This window comes from Pezoporus occidentalis, unplaced genomic scaffold (assembly GCF_034315485.1).
Source record: "Pezoporus occidentalis ecotype Australia unplaced genomic scaffold, CSIRO_AGI_Poc_V1 ctg18, whole genome shotgun sequence".
Taxonomy (NCBI): Eukaryota; Metazoa; Chordata; class Aves; order Psittaciformes; family Psittacidae; genus Pezoporus; species Pezoporus occidentalis.
The window spans coordinates 1,675,212-1,702,534 of NW_026913640.1; the positions used below are offsets into that span (position 1 = coordinate 1,675,212).

Below are 27,323 nucleotides of genomic sequence, written 5' to 3' on the forward strand. Positions count from 1 at the left end.
TAAACACAAATTGAAGTGACTGCTTTCCAAGGTCCAACTCTAAAATGAGTGTGGAGGGTAATGGGGAGGAAAGGCTTGGACCCAAAATAAACAGCAAAAACAAATATAAAACCATTGAAAGGTGAGGTTGGACAGAGTCTTGGTTGACATGGTTTAGTGTGAGGTGTCCCTGCCCATGGCAGGGGGGTTGGAACTAAATGATCTTAAGGTCCTTTCCAACCCTAACTGTTCTATGATTCTATGAAAATTAAACACGTTATGAAGAATTCCTCTTTCAAAAGATTTTATTGAAGGAACAATTAAAGAGGTGTGTGAAGCCTAACTGTGTGTTGTGTTGCTATTCCAGGCTTCATCAGAGTATCTTAATGTTTGGAAAGTTCTGAGACCCACCCTCGTGGACTACTTGTAACCAGTGCCTGAGACTACAAAAACGTATGTGTGGAAGAACCTTTCTGTGAAGGAAGCATCCATCTCAATATTGTGGAAACTCTGTGCAAGCCTTGCAAGGCGAGAGAGCAATTTGTGCTTCCGTTGACACTCGTGTGTAATCTCTGATTCTTATGCACTCCAGCACCCCTATCAGTTCCTTGTTCTCCTTTACCAGCCCTGCAGTGAAAAGGCTGCTGGGCTGGAAACAAGGAGATGAAGAGGAAAAGTGGGCAGAAAAAGCTGTTGATTCCTTGGTGAAGAAGTTAAAGAAGAAAAAAGGTGCCATGGAAGAACTGGAAAGGGCTCTGAGCTGCCCTGGTCAGCCCAGTAAATGTGTCACGATCCCACGTTCCTTGGATGGTCGGCTGCAGGTGTCTCATCGCAAGGGTCTTCCCCACGTTATATACTGCAGAGTGTGGCGCTGGCCTGATTTACAATCTCACCATGAGCTGAAACCACTGGAATGTTGTGAGTTCCCATTTGGCTCAAAACAGAAAGAAGTATGCATTAACCCCTACCATTACCGGCGGGTGGAAACCCCAGGTAATTATATCATCTGCAGATGATTCACATCTCTCTATTAGCTCTCACACTGGCAGCAGGTCTAGTCTTTGTGCATCCTATTGAGTTGTGCTGTGAAATCTGAAAAGGCAGGTTCCATTTGATTGAAGGACCCTGGGTCTTTACCTGCCTGGTGGTTATCTTTACCATCACAGCTGTGGCAGTCACGAGTAAGTGGGGAGTAAAGAGCACCTTGCCCAGCGGGTCGGTATCCAGTTGGACCCCCGAGGACGCCTGGATCTTGTCCAGGGTGCTGAAAGGTTCTTTTCCATGGACCCAGGTGCTGGCTGCCCTCTGAGCCCTCCCCCTGCAAACTGGTGTCCGCTTGCATGAATTGTGGGTTAGATTTAGCACCCTAGCTAGATTTATGTCTCATTGTTTGAAACCCAGCAGTCGACTCATTAATCCACATGAAAAATGTATCACTATCTCTCTCTTTAAAGATTACAGTTGCAGTAAAATGACTTATTTTGCGTGGATATGAAGCCAGATCAGTTGATTCTTCCTAAAATGCCTGGTGGCCTGCCTTCAGTGGGATTTACTTACCTAAATGTGTAGTTTGTGTGAAATGCCCCAAGTTCACATAAAACTTTGAATTTTTCCACCGATGAACCTCTTTAGATTGGACATGGTCAGCACTGAAAACTTATGACCTCACTTGAAGGGTCATTTAACTGGGCTTTGTGTCAGTGAAACAGCTATTAAAAAATAATGGTGTTTAGTGTTAACTTCTATAGGGATCTTGGAAAGCAGGCTGGCAGAGAGCTTGAGCAATCATCCTCTTCTCCTCTGCCCCTACTCCCAAACCAAAACTAATTACCAGGTACATTCCTGACAGATCTTTTCCTAATGAGCTCTAAAATCCCATGTGGTAGAAGCTCCACAACCTCACCAGGCAAGTGAATCTATTGCTTTGCTATCCTTACAGTCCAGAATGATTTCTAATGTCTAACCTAAGTCACCCTTGCTGCCAAAAATCACAGTAATTTAATTTACTAATGGATATGGTTGGTAAGTGTATACTTATTATTCTGTGATTATTCTTAGTCTGGCATGAACTTTACTCTGAGGTGACATTAGGAGCAGATAAGTGAACTGTGGGATGTTTCTTTTCACACATATGAAATAAGGGAAGGACATTTGTTAACATTTGTTCAACAACACGGGCTACTCCCTTTTCTGATAGTCCCTCCATGGCAGTAGAGCTGTCATTTTGAAGTTGTATCTGAACTGCTGTAAACATTGTCACAACTAAAAATTTGCAGCTGCAGTGAGTTGTCAACAGTTTTCAGTGGAAAAAGCTGATCTCCTGCCTTGCTAAAATAAACTCTTAAAAAATCTAAGAAAAGATGCGCATAAAATACCTCATTTTGTGTATCTTTCTCTTTGAAGGCTATAATTCCAGTGTTGTTAATGGAGATTCCTCAGCACAGTAGCTGACAGCACTGTGCAGGGCTGTTTTCAACCACAGCCTTCTGATCTGTTCAGTGGCAACTAACAAATGCTAGTACTGGGATAATCCAGCAGGCGCTAAATGGCTGCCAAATCTTGTTGTTGTGACCCTGAAACTCAGAAGGTTTCAGCTGTGAGCATGTCTCTGTCATTTGTCTGTGCTACAGACAGCTACATCTCTAGTAGTAAATGAGATGGGACCAAGGTGCAGGTCTGAGTATTGCTGAATTGTTGGTGTGGTCCCAGGCACAGCTTTAACCCATGTGGACTCACATGTACTAGCAGTTCTCAGGGCACAGGGGTTCACCCAAAGGAGACTTTGGGTACTTTGGATGTGACCACTTTTTTTTTTGGAGGTGAAAGAGAGCACAGCTGCGAGGATGCAAGCTGTGCTGTGCCAGTTGTCCACAGGACCCTGAGACTGTTCTTGGGCTGTTGTATTCACCCCAACTGCTCTTATGGGGACAGCTTAGAAGCTGAAGCTCACCTTCCTACTAAAGATGAGGTACAGCAAGAAAGCACAACCTACTCAGGTGTGCTGGAGCAGCAGCAGGCGAGATAACTTGCACCACTGCAAATGTCAGTATTGCAGCTCCAGGCCAGAGGCAGTTAGAAGCTGTGCTGCAAAGACGTGGTGGTGAGACAGGAGAAGAAATGAGCTTGGGGAGAAAGTGGCAGCAGTGAAATCACCACAGAAAAGGCTAGGATCTAGGGCCTGTTTAGAAAAGAGAAGTCTGAAAGGGGATCTCATTAATGTATATAAATATCAAAGGTGGATGCCGGGAGGATGGTGCCAGACTCTTTTTAGTGGTGCCCAGCACAGGACAAGGAGCAGTGGCCATAAACTAGGACACAAGAAGTTTCACTTCAACATGAGGAAGAGCTTCACACTGAGGATGGCAGAGCACTGGAACAGGCTGCCCAGGGAGGTTGTGGAGACATTCTTTCTGGAGACATTCAAAACTCGCCTGGGCATGTTCTTATGTCACAGGCTTTGGGCATAGCTAGGTTTCCAGCAAGAACTGTTGCAACTAAAGGGAATTAGAGAAAGTCTGGTGCAAGAAAGGCAGTGGCAGGACTTGAGACATGACAGTATTTACCTTCAATTGAACAAAGATTATCAACACTTGAGCATGCATAGAAGGAAGCATCCAACCCTGGCTCTCTATGGAGAATAGCAAGTAGAAAAAAAGGTCTCCACTGAGTGGACACAACACAGTTAAATTGTGAGGACAAGCAGGTCCCAGTGCACTCAGTCACTCAGTTTCGTGCCTCTGGTCACACTTCCTTCAGAGTGGTGAGCCCTGGAAGGTGACATCTGTTACCAAAAGAACAAAGAGAACAAGGCCCTCTGGGGAATTTTTATCCACAAACAAGAAAATATCTGAATTTCTTACCCACTGCAGAGGCTTTAGCCCTCTAGGCAGCCACAGAGCAGTCACTGGAAAGATTGGTGGCAAAAACTGTACAGGAGAGCAGAAATTAAGAGTACCCTGGTAAGAACTGGGAAGAAGTTCAAAGCTTGAAAATTCCTCTTGCTGACTCACTCAGGGCACGTCAAAGGCTTTCCCTGACAGGTGCTGTTCACACATTCAGATTCTCAGCTTGTATTTAGAGAAGTTGCATTGAGTTCTCACATGGCTGAGGAAAGCCACTTCCTTAGCTGTGGTACCCACAGTGAGGTGCCAACCTCACAGTGCTGCACAGCATTGCTGTAGCACAGCTATCCCATGCACAGCACCTCTGCTGAGTGCAAAGGGATCACCAGTTCCCTGTTTCTAAGGCTGCTGGTCAGAGCTGGCTGAGCAGCAGCAGGTCTGGCAAGCATCATACCAGTTTTGTGGAGTAGCAGAGGAAAACTCCAGAAGCAGCAGCTCACAGCCTGGAGCTGCTCACAGGAGCGTGGGATGGGAGGGATCCAGCTCACAAAAACCACATCTGCAGTGGTGGTAGCTGTCTTGTCCCAATATAGAGCAGATTAACTGAGCAGTAAAAGTCTGTTTCTCTCCATTGGCTATGAAGAGATCCATGGAGGACTGGGCAGTTCATCTCATGTGTGAATACATGTGAGTCCTACCTGGAGAGTCTAGGAAATCCGAAAAGCTAAAGAAGCAATAAAAAAGCAGAAATACCTTTCTCTACCAAAGGAATTAAAAGGATGGCAGCAATTCTTCATTCCACAGGTAGGGGCATATCAGAGGCAGAAGCAAAGAAAGTAGTCTCCAGAGCACCACCGCTGTGCTGGCCAGAAGCTAATTAGACATGCATTGGGCTGGATAAAGGTCTACATGTAGTCTCTTAACAGGTATCCCAGTGCCTGTATTTCCAGACAGGTAAGAAGATAACTTTTGCAGTGAACGCCTGTCATCAGTCCAATCTTTTGTATATTTTTAGGACTCAGTTCTTCAATTCATGAGTGACTTGCAAATTCCCAAATGGGATATGCCAGTGGGTAGGCAGGAGCAGGATTTAACCCTGCCCCAGCTGCAGCATAGTGCTACATCAAACAAGAGGTTGTAAACCTGCTGTTGGTACCAGGCACTGGTCCTCCTCCAGCTTAAACTGCCCCAGCTCTGAGCAGTCAGTGTGCGCTGAGGGTGCACTCCAATGAGGGTGTTCCTACAGCCTCTTCTCATGCACATGTTTTGCATTATCTGTACATTATTTGCTTTGTAGCAATTAGACCACTCTTTCATTATGTAGGATAAATGAGAGTTTGCTGTAATTAAAAGATGTTAGCTAACCTACCTAGACAGAGCTTTTGGGACCAAACAGTATGTTAAAACGCTTTCAAACCATATATTTCTGACAGCATTTATAACCTAGAGCACACACTGCTGTTTGTTTCCATAAGCTAGTAAGGATAAGACTGAAAGATAATGTGCTGCTGGGGTTTTGGCCAGAGGAACTCTGTACATGAAGTCAGTCAACCCAAGCCTTCTGAATTGTTCCTGGTGTTGGGACAATTCATCCTTGTCACAATAACTCAAATTGCCTCCTTCTGAGGTGTCTTTTAGATATGTACAATAGCAACTGGGGATTAATTCCCCCTACCTACATTTAAGGCCTTAACTAAGATAATTAGGCATTATGTGAGTTAGCAACTAATAGAGAAATCTTGGAGTGGCAAGCCTCTTTGTGTTCCAGCCTAGGGGCTGCATCTTCATAGGTAACTCACTAGTTGGGTTTCCTAAAATGTTTTGACTCAAATTCCCCTCTTTCATCTGATATGTCAGTATCCAAAATTATTTGGGTCAACCTTAGGTTCCTCAGTGCAACAATGCTGTTAACAGCACTGATGGCATGAGATATAAGTGAAGAGAGTTTATGAAGAGAGGCGATATCTTCTATTAGACCAAAGTTTACATGGATTAATTTCTATTTCAGTTTTCTGACCTGTGTTTTTCATGTCTTAACTACCAACCACTGACATTTGCCTCCTCATGCTAGATCTTTTCTAACTATATTGGAACAGCTAAATTAGTACTGCTGCAATATTTCTATTGCCATTTACATTTCCTTTTAAAGATCCCACTATCTGGCTGGCAGCCTTTCCAAGTACCTGAAGAAGTTCTAAATTAGATGTCTAGCTCCAGGTCTATGCTTCCTTTGCCCATCTGTGAAACACACTGGTAGTAAAATATACAGTGTATTGCAGGGCACTGTTAATTGTTATTAAACTTGGCTGTGGTTTTGGTGGTAGTATTTAGCAAACTTCTGACATACTCAGTCTCTCAGGACAGAAGGAACAGGTAACTGAGAAAGAGAAATGTGCCACTTGCATTTCTGAAAGAGGACTGTGTGTGCATGCCCTACCTGTGAATATCATGGTACCTTGCTCAAATCAGGAGTGAGTCTATATTTTGCATATGGAATTACTGCAACTGGCTGCAAACCTGGGAAAAAAGGTCCAAGAATCTGCTTTTGATTCTCGGTTTTGGAGAGGTTTGTTGCCCTTCGGTGACTTGTACCTAGACAGCAATATTTGGGCAGCATAGAATATTCCTCTTTTTAACTTACAGTGATGTACTTCCAAGAGTGCAATTTTAACCAGATTTTTTTCTTTTTGTTCTCGTTTTTATTTTCAGTCCTACCTCCTGTACTTGTTCCAAGACACAGCGAGTTTAACCCTCACCTCAGCCTCCTTGCCAAGTTTCGAAACACTTCTCTGCACAGTGAGCCGCTGATGCCGCACAATGCCACCTATCCTGATTCTTTCCAGCATCCTCCATGCACTCCTTTTCCATCATCACCCAGCCACATGTTCTCTCAGTCGCCTAACAGCATCAGCTATCCCAACTCACCAGGAAGCTCTTCTGGACCAGGAAGTCCCTATCAGCTCACAGGTAAGAATGAGCTTTCAGACATCCTGACTGAGGCAGCTGAGTTTCTTGCCGTGGCCTAGAGTCAGGTGCCAATTCTGTGTGCTTCCCCTATAGCTGTAGCTGAGACTGAACTGTTGGACAGGATTGATTTGGAATGTGATTTCTTCTGACTGTCTCTTAATACTGGTTCCTAGTCCTTCTGGGTGGTGCTTAAGGGACTAAGTGTTGTGGTCATCCCAGTGGATGTGATTTCGTGATTACTGTAAGGGGAAATTTGAGGAGAGGACCATGTGAGCCAGGCTACCTTGTGCCTAAAGCTGGCCATGCAAGCTTCTGATACAGTCCATGGAAAAGAACACTTGCAAGACCTACGTTAGGCACCTCTAATAAGGATTGTCAAGCTAGGGACCTTTAGAAACTCCATCAAGGAAGACAGAATAAAATCAGGAAATTGGTATGTAGAAATATTTTGAATGTATGGTGATCCCACTGACTGTATAAACTTATACAGGAAATTAAGGTGTTTAACAATCAGGATCAACACTTGCTGAAGCCACCAGGCAAATTCCTGTAATTTTGGAATGTGTTTCATTATCTCCACAGTTCTGAGGTCATCAGGATTATGTCACTCAGATTGTTTTCATTGTTAACTCCTTACTTAGTACTGCTCTAATTACCTGACATTTGACTATGCTTTTGCTGTTAAATAAACCAAGAAGGTGTCATGTACATAGCTGAGACCTGGCTTTAATATCAAAACATAGTTAAGATTCACTTCTGCACTTTGTTGTAACTCTGAAATAGTTTCAATCAATCATCTAAGCTTTTTCACAAAGATGAATTCAGGTCAGAATTTTGTAGCCTAATGTTTTAATGTCTCGACTACAAAGCATTTACATTCATGTCCTTAGTGATATGTCTATTTTGATTTTAAGTGTAAGAAATAAAGGTGTTTATTTTTACAAGGTGTTTTTAGTATTTGAACTGTCTTTTAAGCTGGACAATTTCAACACAGTCTGATGTGTTGAAAGTGTTTTTCCTTCCCTCTCCATTCATTGAAAGGACTGTCATTCATTTCTTCTCTAGGTCTGTACTTCAGATTAAATCATGTTTAGCAACACTGAAGCTTTTCCTCAAGTAGTAGGACTTGTTTGTCTTCTCCCATCTTTTCTTCTCTTTCGTGTAATCAAGCTGGATTAAGTGGAGCTGGTCCTGACAGGTATATCAGGCCCATTCCAACTATGTAATGACTGACTAGCGCATTTCACTGAACTTGGGACCTTGCGAAGTTACTTAAAAATGGAAGTGGCTCAACCTGAGCTTCAGTGTATCACAGCACACGGCATGCTGATAAACATAATTTGCCTGTGTAACAATCAGGGATGGAAGACTATCTAATGCAAACTGGAGTTACATCAAGAACCTTGAGTGGGCTTGGTTTGACCAAGTCAACAGTGCACATTTCTACATCTCATGCAATTGTTTATACTCTCTCTGTGATCAGTGGAGAAAAACAAGCACTCCTAGAACAAGATGCATTACATCTTAAGGTATATGTCTAAAGTAGCTGAGATGCACCATGTCTACAGGTGCCTCTTTTTCTTTGGTGAGTATAAAGAAAGCGTATGGTTACTGACTTAGGTGTAGGCATTCAAAATACCTGTATGACCACAGTATATTCCTTTCTCTGACTTGTACTCTTTTCCACTCTTTCTTGATTCTGTTTTACTGGATTAGCCTGTTGCATTTTCTGTGGGAGGATTATGCCATCTTATATGTTAGAAATATCATACCGTGTATGAAATGCCTAAATCCTGAACAATGGTTAAATAGAATGACATTCCTGTGCAGTACTTACTTGGAAGTTTCAACATTTGTCTTATGAGACCATCCAAATTATCCACTCTGGGTGAAGTTGCTCTGTTTTGAGGGCCAGCCAACAGACCCTGAACACAAGAGGAAATTTCAGTGATGTGGAACCAAGTTAAAAAGGCTCCTTAAAAAGACCCTCAGTCCTGCAAGTTTGTGTATGGCTATACTTTACACATAAGCCCACTGAGTTTCTGTTCAAATGAATAAATCTACATGCTATAGTGCTTATACAGTGAACGTCACTGATTGACTAGACACTGGTCTAGGCCTGATGCACTAGTTGTGACTGTCCCTCTCTCTTTGAAGTGCAGCATGTCCATCTTGACAGCCTGCCTTCCCATTCTCCCTGAACGTATAATGGTCTTAATCTGGAGACTGAAAAGAGGTCAGGTTCAGATCTGTGCTGTTTCCAGCCCTTCCGAGCTAAACAATGCTGAAGAAGTTAAGTATTCACTAGGAAAAGCCAGGGAGAATTTACCAGTGTATTGATTTAGGTGTCTTTTCTTTCTTTTCTTTCCTTCTTTCTAACAGTGGAAACTCCACCTCCACCTTACCATGCAAGAGAACCTCCAGGAACCCACAATGGGCGGTCAATGGATGCAATAGCTGAAAGTCAGCTAGCGCTGTCTTTGCCCAATGGAGGCAAATCTGCTGACGGAGAAGCTGAAAGTAAGTAACCATTTGTATTATTCTTAAAAAAATAAAACAACTGTTAAGCAAATAATTTTTTATTTGAACAAGAAGGTTCAGTGATCTGTCATAATAGGTTTCAGAGAGTTTCGCTGTACTGCTGTGTACTAGACCCACCCATGAGCCAGCAAAATAGGTTTCAAGAATTCAAGAATTTAGTGAATTATGTGTGAAGTTGCAGAGTTTAGTCCTTATTTGCATTCATGAACAATTACATTTGGAAAGTTGTTAATGAAAGCAAACACTGTTATCAGCGTTGTAAAGACAAAGATACCAAATCAAGGATAGTGAGGCAGTATAACACAAGAGCACTATAAATATCAGAACTCATTTCTTTATCACCTTCAGTTTTGGGTTTCAAGTACTTTAAAGCCTTGTGGTTAGGACCTTTCTTACTACCATCTTTGTATTAATATTATATTACTGGCTGGCTAGAAAAGGACATGTTCTAGTGAAGTACAAAGAGATTTTTATGGATGGCCAAACTCTTTGTCCTCATATGAGAATGCTTTACTGGCATGGGTCATCAGAGTAGAACGGTCTGGGATCTTCCTTGTTTCCCTCAAAGCGACTTCATGACCTCTCCAACATGGTCTGTTACTTCCAGACTAGTGCTGGCAGGTCATGCCTCCACCATTCAAAGCCCGTTGCTACAGAGCAGCAAGGGGAAATGGGAGTTTCTCAGCTACGTTTTCTTTTGGCTTCCTGCTACTGCAAAGGAAAAATCACCATTGTTCTTGTAGTCCAGCATATTGTAGTGCTAAACAGATGTCCTTTGTGGCATGAGGACTGAACACCGTGCACACACATGCACATTAAAAAAATAATGCCAGCTGTCTGAAACAGTGAGGAGCATGTATGTATCACAGAACTGGAGCTGAAGAATGATGAGGGTAACAGTGCTAATTACAGATGAATACACAGAATGGGCAGATAATAACTAGTTATCAGGCATCAGTACTTTTAAATAAGTTAATGAGATACTTTAATCTCTTTACCATAATTCATCATCCCTGATCTTTGCCCTAGTGAGCATCAGTTAGACGTTTGTTAGAGGTTGTGCTTAGAGGTGTTCTGGGGCCAGGGGGGCTCACATGCCTGTGTTGGACAGGTAGGATGGGGTTTCCCACTAACTCTTGTAGGACTAATGTGGCTCAGAGATTCTGTTACATTTTTGAGTCTTTTTCTGTCTCTGAGTTAGAAAACCTATGCAGGGGAAGATCCAAAAGCAATGATCTTGCTGACATTTCTGCTTCTGGTCTCACATGGAAGTGGAATGCCCTAAAGCATGCAAAATTTGGGGGAAAGATTGATTACTTCTGAACTTCAGAGTTTAGTATTAGGCTGAAGGCTTAGCTCAGTTTTGACTTGATTTGAGCCCATCTGTCATCCCTAGCTCCTGCTGGTGTGCAGAGCAGATATATCTCTTACTATTTTCAGTGTAGAGATTAGGCTCCAGTTCAGCAAGGAATGTCTGCATGTGCTTAATTTAATGCAGTGGAATCATCACTTTTAAGAACAAGTGGGACTCCTCAGAGGCTTAGAGTTAAGCTGGTGTACCAGTGCTTTGCATGTTTGGGGCTTCAGTCATAAAATTAAGAAGAAGCAGAAGCTGCTGTTGAGATAAAGCATGATAAGTGACTGTTTAGATGAAGAGCTGGGGAGGGGGAGAATGGGGCAGAGGGAGAGAAGGAGGAAAGAAAAGAGAGACTGATTGTTTAAAAAATAATAGGGACCTGAGCAGCTGATTAATTTTATTTCCTACAGACTTTCGGCCTGTTTGCTATGAGGAACCGCAACACTGGTGCTCAGTTGCCTATTATGAACTCAACAACCGGGTAGGAGAGACTTTCCAAGCTTCGTCTCGAAGTATCCTCATAGATGGATTTACAGATCCCTCAAATAACAAAAACAGGTTCTGCCTGGGACTGCTCTCAAATGTAAACCGCAACTCTACTATAGAGAACACCAGGAGACACATAGGAAAAGGTAAGAGAAAACACGTTCTTCTCAGGAATATTCAGAGCTTGAAAACTGCAGTGTTAACAAACCCAGCTGACTTGTCAGATGTGCTTGTCTTAAAACCAAAGCTCTGAGATTACTTCTGAAATAGAAGAAAAGCATCTGATTCTTTCCTGACTGGATAACAATTAGCAGAGTAGCTCCTTACAAAAGCTTGGCCAGCAAAGAGAAAAATGTTGTTTATAGTTGTGTGTTCTAATTTAGCAGTATGTATTTTCATTTTATTTATTATAGCTTCTGGCAACTGGGAATATTGCCATTGACATGCCACTAAAAGGATAATTGCTGGTGCCTCAGGTCTGGTTCTCCTCCCACCAAGTAACAACAGGAGATGGATGAAAGAGTAGTTGAGTTACTTGGCTGAAAAACTCTACTGGAGTTGCCTTTGTAGCTTTTTGCTCCCTATCAGTCTGATTCCCTGCCTTGTCAACTTCTTGCTGTTAAAACTAGGTCTTAGCAGTTCTTCCTGTGTGGTCTACTTCTGGTGTACATATACCCTGTGTATGTCCTGTATACTCATATACTACTGGTATATAGTAGTATATGAGTATATAGTATATATACTATATACTATATATACTGGTATATAGTAGTATATACTCATATACTACTGGAGGCAGGTACAAAGAGACCACAGCTGGATGTGTGTGGCTGCACACACTCCATCACAACTCGGTAGGGCTGTGTAGGGCCTGATATTCTCCCGGAACTTACTGTTGTTTGTGGCAGTGAGTCAGAAGTCCTGTATGGGACACTTCTCTGTGCAGATGGAGCTTTGCCCATTCTGGTATATCCAGTCTAGACTCATTATCTTGCCAACCCAGCCTCTCACCAGTAGCTGCCTGGGAATGGATTTCCCACTGGACTAATTGACTCTAATTGTTCCACTCCTATTATCTTGTCAACCTCACCTCATTTCCCAGGCCTAGAGCACTGTTTTAATTGGCTCTTGATAGTTTAGTGTTGAGTGATTGAAGCTCTGAGACAAACATGGCATCATTTTTGCAAACAACACTGAACCTGTAGGCTAGCACAGGAGATGCTATACTTAGTTTTTGTTCTTTTCTCTGGAAAGGAAACCACTTGTGTTGCAGATGCACTGTGTGAAGCCAGTATGATGCTACAAGTGTCTCATAGTAGCTTGTTGTGAGGGGTGGAAATGGGCTGTACACCTAGTTCTAACTTACTCAAAAATAAAGCAAAGCTTTTCTGTCAATATAAGCTGTCAGAGGGGTGTAGATCAAAGCTGAACCCAGCCGTAAACGAAGACTGACAAAAGATCCCAGTCAAAGCTGTCATTTGAGGATGCTACATCCTGTGACTTTCTGCCCCAAAAGAGGAAGAGACAGAACAGAAAGAAAATGAGATGAATGCTAATGGTCCTCATCCATTCAAATCTGAAGATCTGTCTTCACTGATTAAAAGTCCTTTAAAGTCTTACTCTAGGAATCTGCCCAAGGGAAGGGGGCAGGTTGCCCAGAGAGGAGCTTAGTATATCAGAGATCCTTAATTTTACTGTTCTTCCCTGGTTATGCAAATCTTAAAAAAACATGTCCAACTGGAGTAGAAGTGGCACCAGTACAGGCCTGCAGAAGAGCACAGAACAGCTCCCAAAGTATGTAGTTCAAAGGCATGCTAGACAGATGAAAGCTGCTTAAATGGATACAATTGTCACATGTTAACAGGGTAGAAAAAAGAGTGAGTAAACAAGATTAGTTGAGTAGGATAAGGATATGTGATTGAATTGTCATCTAGTGTATCAGCGTGAAACAGTTTCCTGGAAATACCACATCAAAGCTGAAAACAATCCAGAACACAATGCAACATCTACTAGCAATTGGACCTGTTTCAGCAGTCAGACTTCAAGGACAAAAAGGGGACTTCTGATCAGAGAGTCAAAAAGATGTGGATGCTGGGAGACTGATGAATTCTCAGTTTCTGCAGAAAGCAATGAAATCCCATTTAAACATATGGACCCTTGATTTGGCCTTCTACAAACATGTATTAAGCTGTTTGGCTTCCTTAAGGGTGTTTGCCTCTGGTGAATGAATACCAGAAGAATGGAAATACACACAGACATTTCATTACTGCTTTATTGCTTTTAAAAAGTCCACAAGGGAAAGGCAAATTGTAGCCTCTGCTTTCAGAGGTGACTTTGTAATTTTTCTCATTATGGGCAATGCCTTTGAAAGCATTCATCTTTTTTTTTTCAGAAGTTGGGTGACTCAGGATACTCCAAAAAAATCCAGCCTTTAAAACTTTTCACCTTAGGACCCAGAAGTGTGGTCACCCTAAATTGGTAGCTACACCTGAAGATTTGAAATGTAGTGAATATTTATGTCGTTATTCTTTCCCTACACTCTGTCCTCAGTCTTTATGTTGAAGGTGGCAGAGCACTGGAACAGGCTGCCCAGGGAGGTTGTGGAGTCTCCCTCTCTGGAGACATTCAGACACCCCCTGGACATGTTCCTGTGTAACCTGCTCTAGGTGGTCCTGCCTTGCCAGGGGGGTTGGACTACATGATCTCCAGAAGTCCTTTCCAGCCCTAACGATTCTGTGATTTCAGAAAGCGATATGGACTCCATTAAGGTCAGCTATGGCTTTTGTGTTTTCAGTCCTCCCCTTTTATCCATCTTCCACAGAAGGGAAAGGAGACCATAAGTCAAGTAATAGCAGTCAGAATGTGCAACTCCCCACGATGCCTGGTGCAGCTGGACTGGAGCTGACAGCTGGTCTAATGAGCTGTCATCTCACCCGTGTTCCCAGTGCAGTACTAGCCTGTGCTCTAAGCCACACCTCTGCCACTCACATCTAACTTGAGATCTCGTGGGTGCATAGAAGTAAAAGTCAAGTGATGGCTTGAAGACAGAGTTTAAGGTTCCCATCTGAGTCATCCTGGAAGTCTATGGGAGAGTGTATTTTTCCCAGATTCCTTTCCCACTCAACCTGCTTTTCCCCAAGTCTTTCCCACTTACGTTTAGAAGCCAGTTTTGTCCTAAGGATGTGCTGCTGCCCCTTGCTGTCTTGACCGCAGAATGATGAACAGGTTGGGAATATGTAACCAGTCTTTTTTGTATGAAAGACAAATGAATAAAACTAATTACAGCTAAATTATTAAAGCATAGTTATCACTAGCTCTGCAAGCAGGCCACTGAGACTCTGTGAACATGTGCATTTGTATGTAAGGGTTTGACTGCTGTACCTGGGAATAGAGAGGAAGATTTTATTTTCCTGTAGTGGTGGTTTTTATGAGAACAAAGATTCTCTCCCACCTCTCTTGGCCATGGGAGGGGGGCGTCTCATCTAATCTATCCATGGGAAGGGTGTCTAGGAATCTTCACAGGATGACTTGTCCTCTTTCAGGGTGTGGTTTCATGCACATGTTTTAAGCAGTCTGTGTCCCTATTGCCACGCTTGCAGTGATGAAGATCTCACTCCAAATAAATCTTCTTTTGTTTTGTTTTGTTTGTTTTTAAGTTTATTTGCTGGTTCAGTTCCCCAATCTGGATGGCTGCCCAATCCTCAGACATTGCTGCCAGCATGAAAGCTGGTGTGGGAAGAAGCAGCAGGGGCAGGGAACAAGTGAGCCTTTTCAGCACCTGCACAGACTTCCATCAGTTCAAGCTGGCTGTGAGCCTGTGCTCTGTAGTGGACTGAGTGAATCATCTGGTCACAGTGCTTCCCATCATCTATCAACTAGGGAAGGCATCTGCACAATTAGCTTACACAAGATCCCTAACTTTACAGTTGCTGAATTAGGCTAAGATAAATTCTCAATTTAGGTATATTTTCATCTATGCAGACATTCTGGAGGGACCAGAGTCTTTGATGGATAGAAATGCTTCCATTTTCATTTCCCCAAGGCACAGAAAAAAAAAGAGTTAGTTTCAGTTAGTCACTTAGTTGGGCACTGAAAGTCCAGAATCAAATCCGTCATCTTCTTGCTAAAGGTCATTTTGAACAGGATCTGATGAGTAAGTCACGTCATGTAAATGCAAATACCTGGTTCTGATGTGGTGGATAAAGCAAAATGCAGAAAAACTATTTTAAGTACACACCATGCATGAGATAGAATCCTGCAGTAGAAAATTAGCGTGCAATGAAATTGGTCTTGGTCAGCCTGCATCTGCTCAACAGTGAAAATACATTTAGATGTGTAATGCAGAACAGATTTGTCACTTCTCTTACAGTTTTGATCCATTCTTTGATACTTACGTGTGTATGTATGTGTGTGCCTTGTTATACTGTGCTGTTGGGTTAAAGAAGTAAACCAACCTTCCACTGAGAAACAAAAAAAAAACATCATATGATAAGACTTTTTTCTTTTAGACCAATACCTCAAAATAGCATTTATGACTATTTCCTCTTAATGTTGGTGGGTCCATTGTACAGTTACATGGATATGCACACAGTTTACTGTCTTTTTAAAGGCAATGTGTAGACACTGAGTGCCTGGAATGATCCTGGACTTGTATGTAAAATAGTTAAAGACTTGCTGGTGTAAAGTGTGCTGTGAACAATGGAGAAACAATACACATTATTTCTTCTTTTTCAAGGTGTTCATCTTTACTACGTTGGTGGGGAAGTTTATGCTGAATGTGTCAGTGACAGCAGTATTTTTGTGCAAAGCCGTAACTGTAACTACCAGCATGGTTTCCACCCAGCCACTGTCTGCAAGATCCCCAGTGGCTGCAGCCTCAAGATCTTCAACAACCAGCTTTTTGCCCAGCTGCTGGCCCAGTCAGTAAATCATGGTTTCGAAGTGGTGTATGAGCTGACCAAGATGTGTACTATTCGAATGAGCTTTGTTAAAGTAAGGATTCTTACTTTCTCGCATTTCTGAAAGGCAAATCCCATCACTTTGGTGCAAAACTAGATCTCATAAAATCCTTACCAAGTGGGGATTTAGACACCCAACTTGTGAAAAGCAATTCAGACTGCATGTTTTCCACTACTGCTTTAAACTTCTAGGTGCTTAAAATGAATAGCTTTTGTTGTCAACCTGGAAATTTTTTAGTTTCCAAAACCTAGGTATTTCATAGCTTTCTTTTGTGGAAAATAAGCAGAGACTGCATGGTGATGTTCCCCCATTGTTTGCATAAAAACCTCAACTTAGAGGGGCTTAGCAACATATAATAGCATGTACCTTAGGCAGTTGTGATCTCTGCTATTATTACTGATTTGCAATAGAGTTTGGTAGAGCCATAGATCTGAAAAGAATGTCCTTATGTCTCTAGACTAATTTACAGTCTCACCATTGCTATAGACAGTTAAATATGGTCTCAGTCAAGAAACACTGGGTTCTCCTTCAGCCCCCACTGAGTTTACTGGGAATTGTGACTCTTTGTCACCTGTCTCATCCCTGGCAAGAGATTGTCTTAATTTCTGATGACATTCACTCTGGCCAGCCACAGGACCAGAAGGGCTTCTTGCAAGCAAAATACAACCCCCAAAAGAAAATCTGACCTCCCTTCTGTTATTTGGAAGAGTCAGGAGACCACCTAGGCCATTACTTGTTTTGCGTCTTTCATATATGAACTTTGAAGTCTGCTTTGCGTGTGATCTATCACTCTTAAGAGTTTCTTAAATCTTTTGGATGGCCTTCTCACCAACATGAGATCTTAACTCCTTTTGGCACTTAGGATTCACTTAGGTGCCTGATGTAGCATCTAAAACCCAGGAAATGGTGAGTATTTCAAGGCTGTTTACAATTGTGCTAGACTTACTTCCTATAGTGCTGTAGGGGAGAGCTGGCAGCGATGTTCAGCCTGCAAACTAGAGAAGCTGCACCATTAGAAGCCAGTTGGTCCTGCTAGGTCCCATAAGAAGTGGCTTGAGTATGTCACTTTGCCTTGCAGGTGTGGTTTTATACAAATGACTGAATCAAGCTGATTGAATTCACATCTAAGATACGATAAGCCTTGAGGCTTGAGCCCTGTTCCCTTACGTTCTAAAAGTAGATGAGTTGAGTTGCACACAGCTTTCTGGTCTGATTCTTTCCAGTCATCCTTGGGGATGTCTCTCCTTAACTCTATGAGAGCATTAAGAGTGCTCTGTAACTTCTCCCAAGAGTCCAAGCCAAAATCTTCCTGCCCATGACCAACTTTGTTCTTGAGAAGGAACTGACATCTTGTTCACACGCAAGTGTTACAGGAAAAAAGAAAGCAAGAAACCCAACAAACAGCATTTTCTTTAATGGGAGACATGAATGGGCATGTTGTTTGTAAAGGCAATGTAGCCAGTTACACAATATTTTCATTATATCAGCAACTCAGGGGCAGTCTCTTTGATATGTTATCTGCCTCCATGCCCAGCATGGCAGCAGAAATGGTGATGTTGATGCACTAAATAATGTTGCTGCCATATTATCACCTTGCTTTTTTTAAACAATAGCAGCCACTATAGTGCCTGAGGCACCAGAAAACCAGTGCAAGGAGTCATTTGGAACCTTTTCCCATGACCTTTGGAAAATGACTATGCAAATCTCATCTTGTTTTCTTCCTGGCCTGTAAAAACTCTTTCCTGTTCTCAGTCTTCTCCAGTTATTTCTCTCCTAAGGTGTGAGCCCCAGTGTGTATTCAGTCTGGGGACAGGAATGTCCCTGGGTGTTGGGTATGCAGTGCACAGAGGCACATGTTTTTCCGTCAGAGCCACACACCAAGAGCCCCCAAGTGAACGACAGTCCTGGGGCCTCTCCTCTGATTCGTATTCAGACACTGCTGGTTACCTAGAGCCCATAGGGCAAGCCTTGCCTCCTACCCCACTGATGCTTCAGCTACTAGCTGGGAAGCAGGGATGAGCAGGGACCAAGATGTGAGAAACTTGGCAGGACGGTATCATCTTATGGAGGCAGGACATGGGACAGAGGGACATGAAGGTCCTGTCCTCTCTGATAATCTTCATGTGCCCATGAAGCAGCTGGGAGGAGGTCAGCCCTCAGGCAAATGTGAGTTTATCATCAGTGAGATCAGACAGCAGTTTCCATACACTGGCTGTTGTCCCCTCTCCATAGATGAGGCAGCTGAAACACGAAGTTTCTCTAAGGTGAGGTGTGAACCCAGCATCCTTCTTCCCACATTTCCCCAGGTCTTGGGGCTGAGAGGGCAACCCAGCAGCCTTGGCCATGCTGCACTGCATGAGGCAGCCCAGTGGCTGGAGCCTGTGCTGGAGATGGGAAGGACTGGCAGGAGCAGCAGGATTGCTTAGCACATCTTCACTGTGCCAGAAGGCGCATTTCTGGTCTCCCTGTGGGGGTAGCAGTATCCTCTTCCCACCATCTGTGTGAAACACCACCACAGCTTTGCAAGTGGTTCTCATTTTATTTCCTCATTGAATGAGCTTCACCTCCGGGATCATTTCAGCCTCGGGCATGCAGGAGGCTACCTGCAGCCCAAGAGTGAGTCACAGGGCTGCTGCCCTGCTGGCATGTCCGCTGCTCGGAGCTCCATCCGGCACCGGGATTGCCTGCCTGTAGCTGCCAGCAGAGGGAGGTGCCCAGCCGCCCGCACTGCCTGGCTCTCCAAACCGGGCAGGCTGTGCTTCCAGGCTGCTATTCCATTCCTCCGGACTTTCTGTCCTGCCAGTCACAGGGGTGCACTGACTTCTCGTGTATTTTCCCTGCAGCTGAGTGCTTCAGACTTCACAACCTCAGAAGTCTGGCCGGGCTGATTTAAGGATTTTATGCAAATATTCCCTAAGTATAGAACATTAATTTGAGGTGTCTGGAACACAGGCCCTTTCTAGCCTGATAATGCACTGCAGGTCAGAAAATGCCACCTGATTAAAAGTACTCTTTGGGCTTTGGTGGGTCCATATCTTACTCTTCTGCTTTCTTGCCCCTTCATGAAGTAGCAATGGATTTTATCCAGACTACTTATTATGGCATCTAGTTTCGGTGTTGATCCTAGTTTTGCAGGTGATTGTCTAGAGACATGGGTTCTACCAGCCTCAGTTTTCTGAGTTGTTCTGCGCTCTACAATGTACGCACCTTTGGCAGACCTCCATGTCCTTGTTTCATGACATGAATATCACCCCCCCGACTAGCCTAATGGCAGGTAAGGCTCAGTCTCTCTGATCAGTGGTCCACAAATGAAGAGGCTTATCCTGCAGTGGGACCGTGTTTTGCATATTGCCCTATGAAAATCCAAGTTCAGCTCTGGCAGTGAGATGACAACAGCCGTTGAGCTTCCAGACTTTCAGCTGTGACTTGGATGTCTTGTGTTGCTGTGAAATCAGGCTGCCTACTTCACAAGCAGACACTGTGCTTGCCTGAGGCACAGGGACTTCCCGTTTTCTTTTCTCCCTGCCAGAATCACAACCCCATCTTCTGCTAGACACTACATATCCCTTACCTTTCTAAAAGACCTGGAGAAATTACTGCAGGACTTCCTACAGCAGGCATCTGGGAAAAGAGGCATTTCCCATGGGAAAAGAGGACAGAGAATAGTTTGGGTTGAAAAGGACCTTAACGATCATCTAGCTCCAAACCCCCTGCCATGGGCCAGGACACCTTCACAGATAGAAGAACTATGGAAAATATCTACACATAGGTTACGTGTGGTACATAGGAACCTTGCCAGAAGTTTCCAGAGGTTCAGATAAATACCTAGAACTCCTAGAGGTTCAGAAAAACACCTAGAACTAGTCTCAGACTTGTAGGATGCATCTCTACCAATAAATGAAGCAGTGCCCAGGGTCATTCCCAGTTTTTATTAAAGTGTTACGCCAGGCCCTGGTCTGCTTTTTGTCCGTGCCAGACAGCAGTCTGGCAGACTCTCCTGGGCACGTCTCCAGGGTGTGAACAGCAGGGACCATTCCCCATAGGCTGTTTGCAGAGAGCTAAGCTTGGAAGCAGGCCTTTCCATGCTATGTGGTTTCAGCACCTGGAAGTGTAACATTTTCATTTAATAGCATTATTAAATTACAGCATAATAGTGTAGAGTTCCTGGTAACTATGGTAACAGTGACCTTAAAAAGGGACAAAGTTTCTAGAGAAAATGATCCCTAGGACAAGGCATTAAATCATGGTAACTTAGGTGATGGCCTGTCTGTAGCTGTGCTAGATTAAACTGCACTGCAGTTGTGATTTAATGTTTCTGTTTTAGAAAAACCCAAACATCTCACCTTTTGGTTCTTTGATGCTTTTATAGGGCTGGGGAGCAGAGTATCATCGCCAAGATGTTACAAGCACGCCCTGTTGGATTGAGATCCACCTGCATGGACCATTGCAATGGCTGGATAAGGTGCTGACACAGATGGGCTCACCTCATAACCCCATCTCCTCAGTCTCTTAAGAATCATCTCTAGAATTCCCTTAGGATGGATGCTATTGCAGGCAGTGGCTTATAGGATTTCCAGTGAACAGAAACTTCTATATGTAGATGTATGTAGATGTAAATATATCTATACATAGTCTATGCTCCTTTTTTTATTTCCATGCTATTTTGTGGTTTCTAGTTACTCCGATGCCAGTACAGTAAGTTTAGAAGTTCAGGTATAGCATATCTGTTCTCTAGTGCAAAATAAGCCAAATTTCCTGCAAAAGTGTCAAACATTTCCTGTGAGCATCTTCATTCCCCAGCCAAGCCAGTAAACGGTGCAAATTGTCAGCACTTTCATGCAGATTCAGAAACCTGGCTGTAGCTGTTCCTAGTAGGTGAAATTCACCCCTCTGCAGGCAAACAAAGTCAGATCTCTGCACCATTCATATCCATTTTTACATCCTAAGGTCTAAAAGAGGACCTTAGGTGGTGCACAGGACTTATGCATAGAGATGACTTTCATCCAGTGAACTGAAGGACTAAACTGCAATTCCAGTCTGTCTCCCTACTGCAAAGCACAATGGGACAACAGATCCTCTGAGGAGCCCTGGGGTATCCCTGTCTCCTGTAGGATTTGGCAGGAAGAGAGGGGCCTCTGGACGCGTTCAGCACTGGAGCTTTATTGGAGCATTCTGGACACATCCAAGTAGTCTGATACTTTTAACACAGTAGTGTATGGTACTGCTGCACCGAAAAGCAACAAGCTTCTAAGGAAAAAAAAAAGAAAGAAAATTTGAAATATATGCCTGTAAGTTTAAAAACCAGTTAACTTCAGTGCTTTTTTGCAAAGTACATACTTGCATATGTTTCCGGCATGTAAACTGAATCCTATCCATTATACAGTATTGATGTAGCTTGTTTTAAAGTTAGGACTGTCTGTAGTTAGACTACTGTGCTGATATCAAGTGTATGTCTGAAAGGGACTTGAACTGTGATTCAGAAAAGAGAAATGAAGTGTGCATCGAAGAACTGAGTAATTACTGTATCATTCATCTTGGGATAGTCTCTGTACTGGGAACAAGAAGCCCCACGCTCAGGATGCAATGAGGAGGAGGTGGGAGTCAGCCACCTCCACCCCAGTGCTGGGCCAGTCCTTAGGATCTGACTGCAATGCTCAGGTTTGATGGAGAGGGCTTCCCTGGCAGTCACTTCACACATCCCCATGGATGGTTCCTCCTCTTAGATACAGGCTTCAGCATTTGTAGCACTTTTGCCTCGCCGCAGAGGATGATATGGTAGTATAAGCCACAACCAAGCCAAGAGTGAATCTATGTGCAGAACCTTTCTTAAAAGGTTTATGGTCTTTCTGTAAGCAGGGAAACCTATTGCCCTCACTTGCATCCACAGAGCCCGCCTTGCAAAATGCTGTTCACTTGGTAACTGTTTCTGAGGAGGCAGGTGATACTCTTATTACGTTTTGATGGTCCTCACTACCTTGCTTAAGGGGTAGAGGGTTATTTATTTCCAGGCATAACAGTTCACTGAAAATTATTTTGCTTTAAGGGTCAGAAAGAGCGATAACTTCTCCAGTCTTATTCCTCCTTAGAACGTACCAGAAATATCCTGAGGAAAAAAAAAACCCAAACAAACGTTTTACAGAATGTTTCTTTTCTTCTCACACAATATCTGGTGCTACACATTTTACTGTATAATTACAAGAGGATGCCTGAAATCATATAATCACATAATGCAAAGGAAATATCATTCACTAGAAAGACTTCCCATATGTTTTAGATGCTTTGTAATACCTGTTACGGTGGTAATTATGAACAGAGCAGAAGAATCAGTAAACTAGCAAAGTTACTTCATTTAATGAATCTTCAGCTGCCTGCCGAATTTGTAGGGCACAGAGGATACATTATTGAGTCTGAGCAGTAATAGCAAGTTTTATAGGAAATCTGTAAATACAAAGAACCCTATTCTGTCACCATTTGAGATCACCAGTGTCACTGTGAGATAGAAAAGCTTTCCAGTCTCTTGCAGCAATGAATTCCCATAATAATGTTACACAGAAATTCCAGGTGTGCCATTTATGATTTAGCAGACTTGAAAGAGATCAGTAAGGAAAAACGATGTTTTCCTCAGCTCCCTCTGTCATCAGTGTCACTATATTGAAGTACTGGTAATACATTTTTAAGCATATTATTGCACCTTTTCTCCTGTAACTTCTCTGTGCTTTTCATGTTGCTTATCCCTTTGCTTTCTTGGCACCTAAGGACAGAGAAAATCACCTCTCCTGTCTAGGATCTAGCTCTGTCATTTATCCTAGATTCTTCCTTGCCTTTTAGGCTGAAACCTCCTTCCCTCTTAGTACAGACAGAAGCTGATGGGTTGCTTTTAGACATTCCTAGCATTGTCATCTTCCTCACAGATAGCAAAGGGAGATGTTCTGAGGCGCATCTGCTCTTGGGCAGCTCCTGCCATTGGCAGTTTCCTGCCAACGCAGAAAATTGGATGGCCAGTAAAGAGAAGCAGATTCCTGTGGGGCATCATTCATTTCATCATAAGGCAGGTATTTCAAGTAGGTGAAAAATACTTCTCTCTGGACATGCTTATGTCTTCCCCTTTGAGTGTTAGGGGAACTGAGGGTCACTCAACTCAAATGTGGACTGCTACATTGGACATAGCCACAAGCAGGTGAGTGCACCCAAGGGAAGGTGTGGTGGCTTTCTCAGCATAGTGATACTTGCTTGGTAAATGTCTGTGTTTCTTAAATGGAAGTTGGTAAATTCAGAGCATTTTTTTAATTTCCTGTATGTCTACATTTATAGTAATCCTCGCGCCAATAGGATTTGGCTTTAATGCAGTCCATACCTGCATCTTATTAAAGGTAGTCACCTTAATACTCTCTTACTAGTAAGTAAAGAGGCATTTCTGGAGCATTATTCTTCTGTCCTATTTAAAATATTTGCATTAGGATGAGATGAATTTCACCAAATTTAACTATTTGCTGGAAGTTGGACTGAAGTACCTGATTCTGGGCAATCCAGGCCAACAGCCATCTAAGAGTTGTTAGCTTTTGGGAAGGCTGATACCACTGTGTGAACTTCCCATTTTGGTGGCTTCTAGGGGCTTTGTTCACTGTATGAGATGCTGTACAAACACACAGCAGCTGACAGCTCCTTCCCAAGGGAAGGGAAGAGCTCATCACAAGGGAGAAGTGATAGCAGTAGATGAGGCAAACACGTAAATAGGAAGATGACCCCTGCCCAGATACAGTGATAAAGACTATAATCCATTTATTCCCCTTTCTTTTTGAACAAAGTTTCTGCTTCAGACTTCTCTAGTATATGTGAATTGAGCTCAGTTAAAAATTCCGGTTTCACATCATTTACAGCAGTGTAACTTTGAATCTCACTTGAATGTCTCCCCATTTTGGAAGGCAACATTTTCTGCTGAAAGGTCTTCATGAACCTATCAACCTGTAGTCAATTTAAAGCCTTTAAATGTACTCATTAATACTCAAGCTTTGGAGATAGTCTTCCTGAGAGATTTAAAACCACTTACAGGGAGACTGCTTAGTTGAAGGCAGAGGTTTTTAAATGTTTTTTGAGCCATCAGTGGTTCAAACCGTCTTGAAGGTTTCTGTGGAGAAGTACCATGCGTCAGCAGGCAGTGGTGGGAGTTTGATCAGCAGAGGCATAAAGCATGTTCATTGTGGTACAGAGACTACTTGTTTTCCTATTATCTGGTCAAGAGAAGTAGGCTGCTTAATTGCTGCCAGTTGTACAGCAGCACCAGTATTAATGTGCTATTTGCATTCAGAGGTGATGGTAGCAAATCCAGCACGCTGGCTGCGTGGAGCCATTCTGTGGCACTCCTGCTTGAATGGCTTAGCCCCATGACCTTGCACTGTAGCAGCTGATCAGGTACCGTAAGCAATGATTGTAGCATTCAGATGTGCAGCACGTGCTTTGCCTCTCCATCAGAGGCTATGCCACAAGTGTCTACACCTCATGAAAAAGTTTTGCCTTCCTGATAATGTATCAGAAACACAAAGGGGAACTGTGGCCCCAACTAGCATCAAGTGGAGTTGAGGAAATTCCTTCAATGTCTCCCTCAGGTACTGAGTCGAGACTTTCACTGCCCTGAGCAGCCTTCTCTGAGTGGTCCTGGCCTTCAGAGATCACTTCCAGTTCACATTGTTATGTGGGCTCTGCAGAGATTCAGTGATAACTGGTTGCCACAGGCAGAGATCTCTGTTAGAAGAACAGTTTCAGGATGAAGCATGTTTATCCTCAGCTATTTTTGCATGAGTTCAGTACAGGACAAAGTTATGAGGTATTAATGTTCCCTTAGCATAAAATCAACACTGCAAACATCTCCCACTGTAAATATCATCTGTACCACAGAACTCTTAAAATGGAGAAAATCAGATGTTTGTGACTGTAACTATCTAATCTGCCCTTGTTCTTTCTGGCTTACAGTGCTCACCTTTTCTTATAAGCTCTATGAATCAGTCTCCCCAGTGACAGGAATTGCACAAACGGGGATTTGCAGAGGCAGCTTGGGCAGAGAATTTGATTCTTGGGTGGATGGAAAGAATTTATAAAGAAGCTTGAATGAACCTAATAACTTCAAAGGAGTCTCAAATATAAGGCAAATTACTTGCTCTTAGAGACTTTTCTGGTGCAGCTCTAGCTTTTAGGAATACTTAAGCACTACCTGGTGCTCAACACAGGAAGGAAACATTATGTCCTCTGTACGGTTCGTTTCTTTCCCCGGCTCCCCATAAACTCATGTAGTAAAGCAAACCCGCACACAGTAAAGATTAATCAGTCATAGGGTAATTAAATACAATTTTTCAAAGTTGATCACTACTGCCCAGAATATAGATTTATATAATCAGAAATGTGCTGAATGTAACATGTCCCACCTGCTCTCCAAGCCAAAGGTGAGACCTCTGGAGAAGCCTGGAGGGATGTCAAACTTTTGACATTCACACCTAAACCTGGTTCACATCTAAATCAAGACCTGGTTTAGGGGCAGCTTGAAGTACCACAATGCTTGAGCTGGTGCTTCCTGTACACACAGTCTGGCTGAGTGTGCCAGCCTCCTGATTAAGCCATTAGATATACTGGGACAAACAGTGTCCTATGTGATTCAGGGAGCAGACTGGTTGCATCTGGAAACTGCATTTGTAAGATTACTCTGCCTCAGTGTAGAACTAATGAGGAGATCAGTTTTGAGGCAGTCATTCAAGAACACTCCAAGTACATCTACTGTGTGCATCTCAAAGAAAACTTCAGTCTGAACAGAAACTGCATGACTGAAGACATGAGTTATTAGAGCATTTACCTGGGAATTGCAGTAAGGCAACTCACTTCATGTGTAGCTGGGAAGATGGAATCAGCAGGAGCCTTCACAGGGACTCCTGGCTATAAAATCATAGCAGGAACTAAGAACAGACAAGTGTGCTTCTCTGAGAGTGACTAAGAGATCAGGTCACCATCAGAAAAAAGAGCCTAATAAAGAGTTGGTCCCAATCTTGCAGCAGGGAGAGAGATTGTATGAGAGTTCAGTTCTGTGAATAAAAAGCTTCTCAACCTGGAGTCCTAATTGCAGTCACTGAAACAAGGCTTCTTGATACATCCTACTGGTAGTATCTTCCTGTGAGGTACCAAAAGCCTGAGCGGGCATTTAGTCTTTGTTCAGCAGAGAGAAATTTCTGTGTCTCCAGTGCAGGCAAGCATTTCTCCATGCTGTGCAGCAGCACAAAATACAGGCTTTGGTTTGTACCAATCATTCACTCTTCAGAAACTCCAGAGTTGCCAGGAGCCGCCAGAACCCTGTTACCTGATCACGCCAGGACTTTCCAACCGCTTGCCCGGGTGTGCCTTATATTCCATTGCCATACTGATGCTGTGCTTCCCTGCCAGAGAGGTGAGGCATATGAGCATCTTGCCAAGGGGACACCTCCATTTGCAGCTGGGCCATACTTGCAACTTGGTGCCTGTTGCAATCTGATATGCAGGCCATGTCTCTGCAAGGCAAACAGAACCACTAAATACATCCTCCAGTCAACTTACTCTTCCGTTATAGCCAATGTGAATAGCTGCAGCTAATTGTGAACAGTTTTCAGATCTTCAGTCATAGCATTTTTATTATCCATGGATGCTGCTATTTTACATTCTGTGTTAGTATTCAAATAATATTGCATATGAATAGCATAGAAGAAACAGACCAACCAGTTAATAATTTTAAATACAGACCTCATCAGCAAAGAAAAGCTAGAAAAACTTTAGTAAACTCAGACACCTTGCACTGTCACAGTAGTGATCACTCATGTTTGAAAGTGTTTTTTGATGCTAAAGTGTGTGTTAAATCTTACTAATTCACAGTTATGTCCATGAGAAGCTTTGCAAACAAGAGAGCAAGGGAAAAAACAATGATGAGCAGAGATAATGCACATTCAGATTAGGTTTTTTTGCTTACTCAAGCAATTGGAGATTTTAATTATTTATAATAGTTTTTAAGTGCAAGTTAAAAGTACCACAGCATACTTTCAGCAGATAACTCAGTGTTAGCAATTTAATCCCTCGTTTCAGCATCACCTCTGTGATACCAATGGGCCTGAGAAGCAAGACAAGAAAATGAAGAAACAGGCCTTTTTGTGTGCATCGATGAAGCCATAAGGCTGTAACTTCTATGC

At 43.0% G+C, this 27,323-nt stretch overlaps 1 protein-coding gene across 1 annotated transcript; it reads left to right on the forward strand.

Annotated features, from left to right (window-relative positions):
* The first annotated feature begins 337 nt into the window (after nucleotides 1-337).
* Nucleotides 338-25,126, forward strand: SMAD9 (SMAD family member 9). Its single transcript, XM_062614990.1, has 6 exons — nucleotides 338-972; nucleotides 6,531-6,788; nucleotides 9,171-9,308; nucleotides 11,097-11,318; nucleotides 15,908-16,164; nucleotides 20,501-25,126. Exons 1-6 carry the CDS (start codon nucleotides 561-563, stop codon nucleotides 20,642-20,644), a joined length of 1,431 nt encoding a protein of 476 aa, XP_062470974.1. The 5' UTR covers nucleotides 338-560; the 3' UTR covers nucleotides 20,645-25,126.
* Nucleotides 25,127-27,323: the final 2,197 nt, after the last annotated feature.

What these genes read in the sequence shown, in the direction of transcription:
- SMAD9 (XM_062614990.1), top strand. Translation starts at nt 561, where the DNA reads ATGCACTCCAGCACCCCTATCAGTTCCTTGTTCTCCTTTACCAGCCCT. An exon ending in CCGGCGGGTGGAAACCCCAG is followed by an intron (nt 973 to 6,530) that starts GTAATTATATCA and finishes TTTTATTTTCAG; the next exon opens with TCCTACCTCCTGTACTTGTT. An exon ending in CAGGAGACACATAGGAAAAG is followed by an intron (nt 11,319 to 15,907) that starts GTAAGAGAAAAC and finishes TTCTTTTTCAAG; the next exon opens with GTGTTCATCTTTACTACGTT.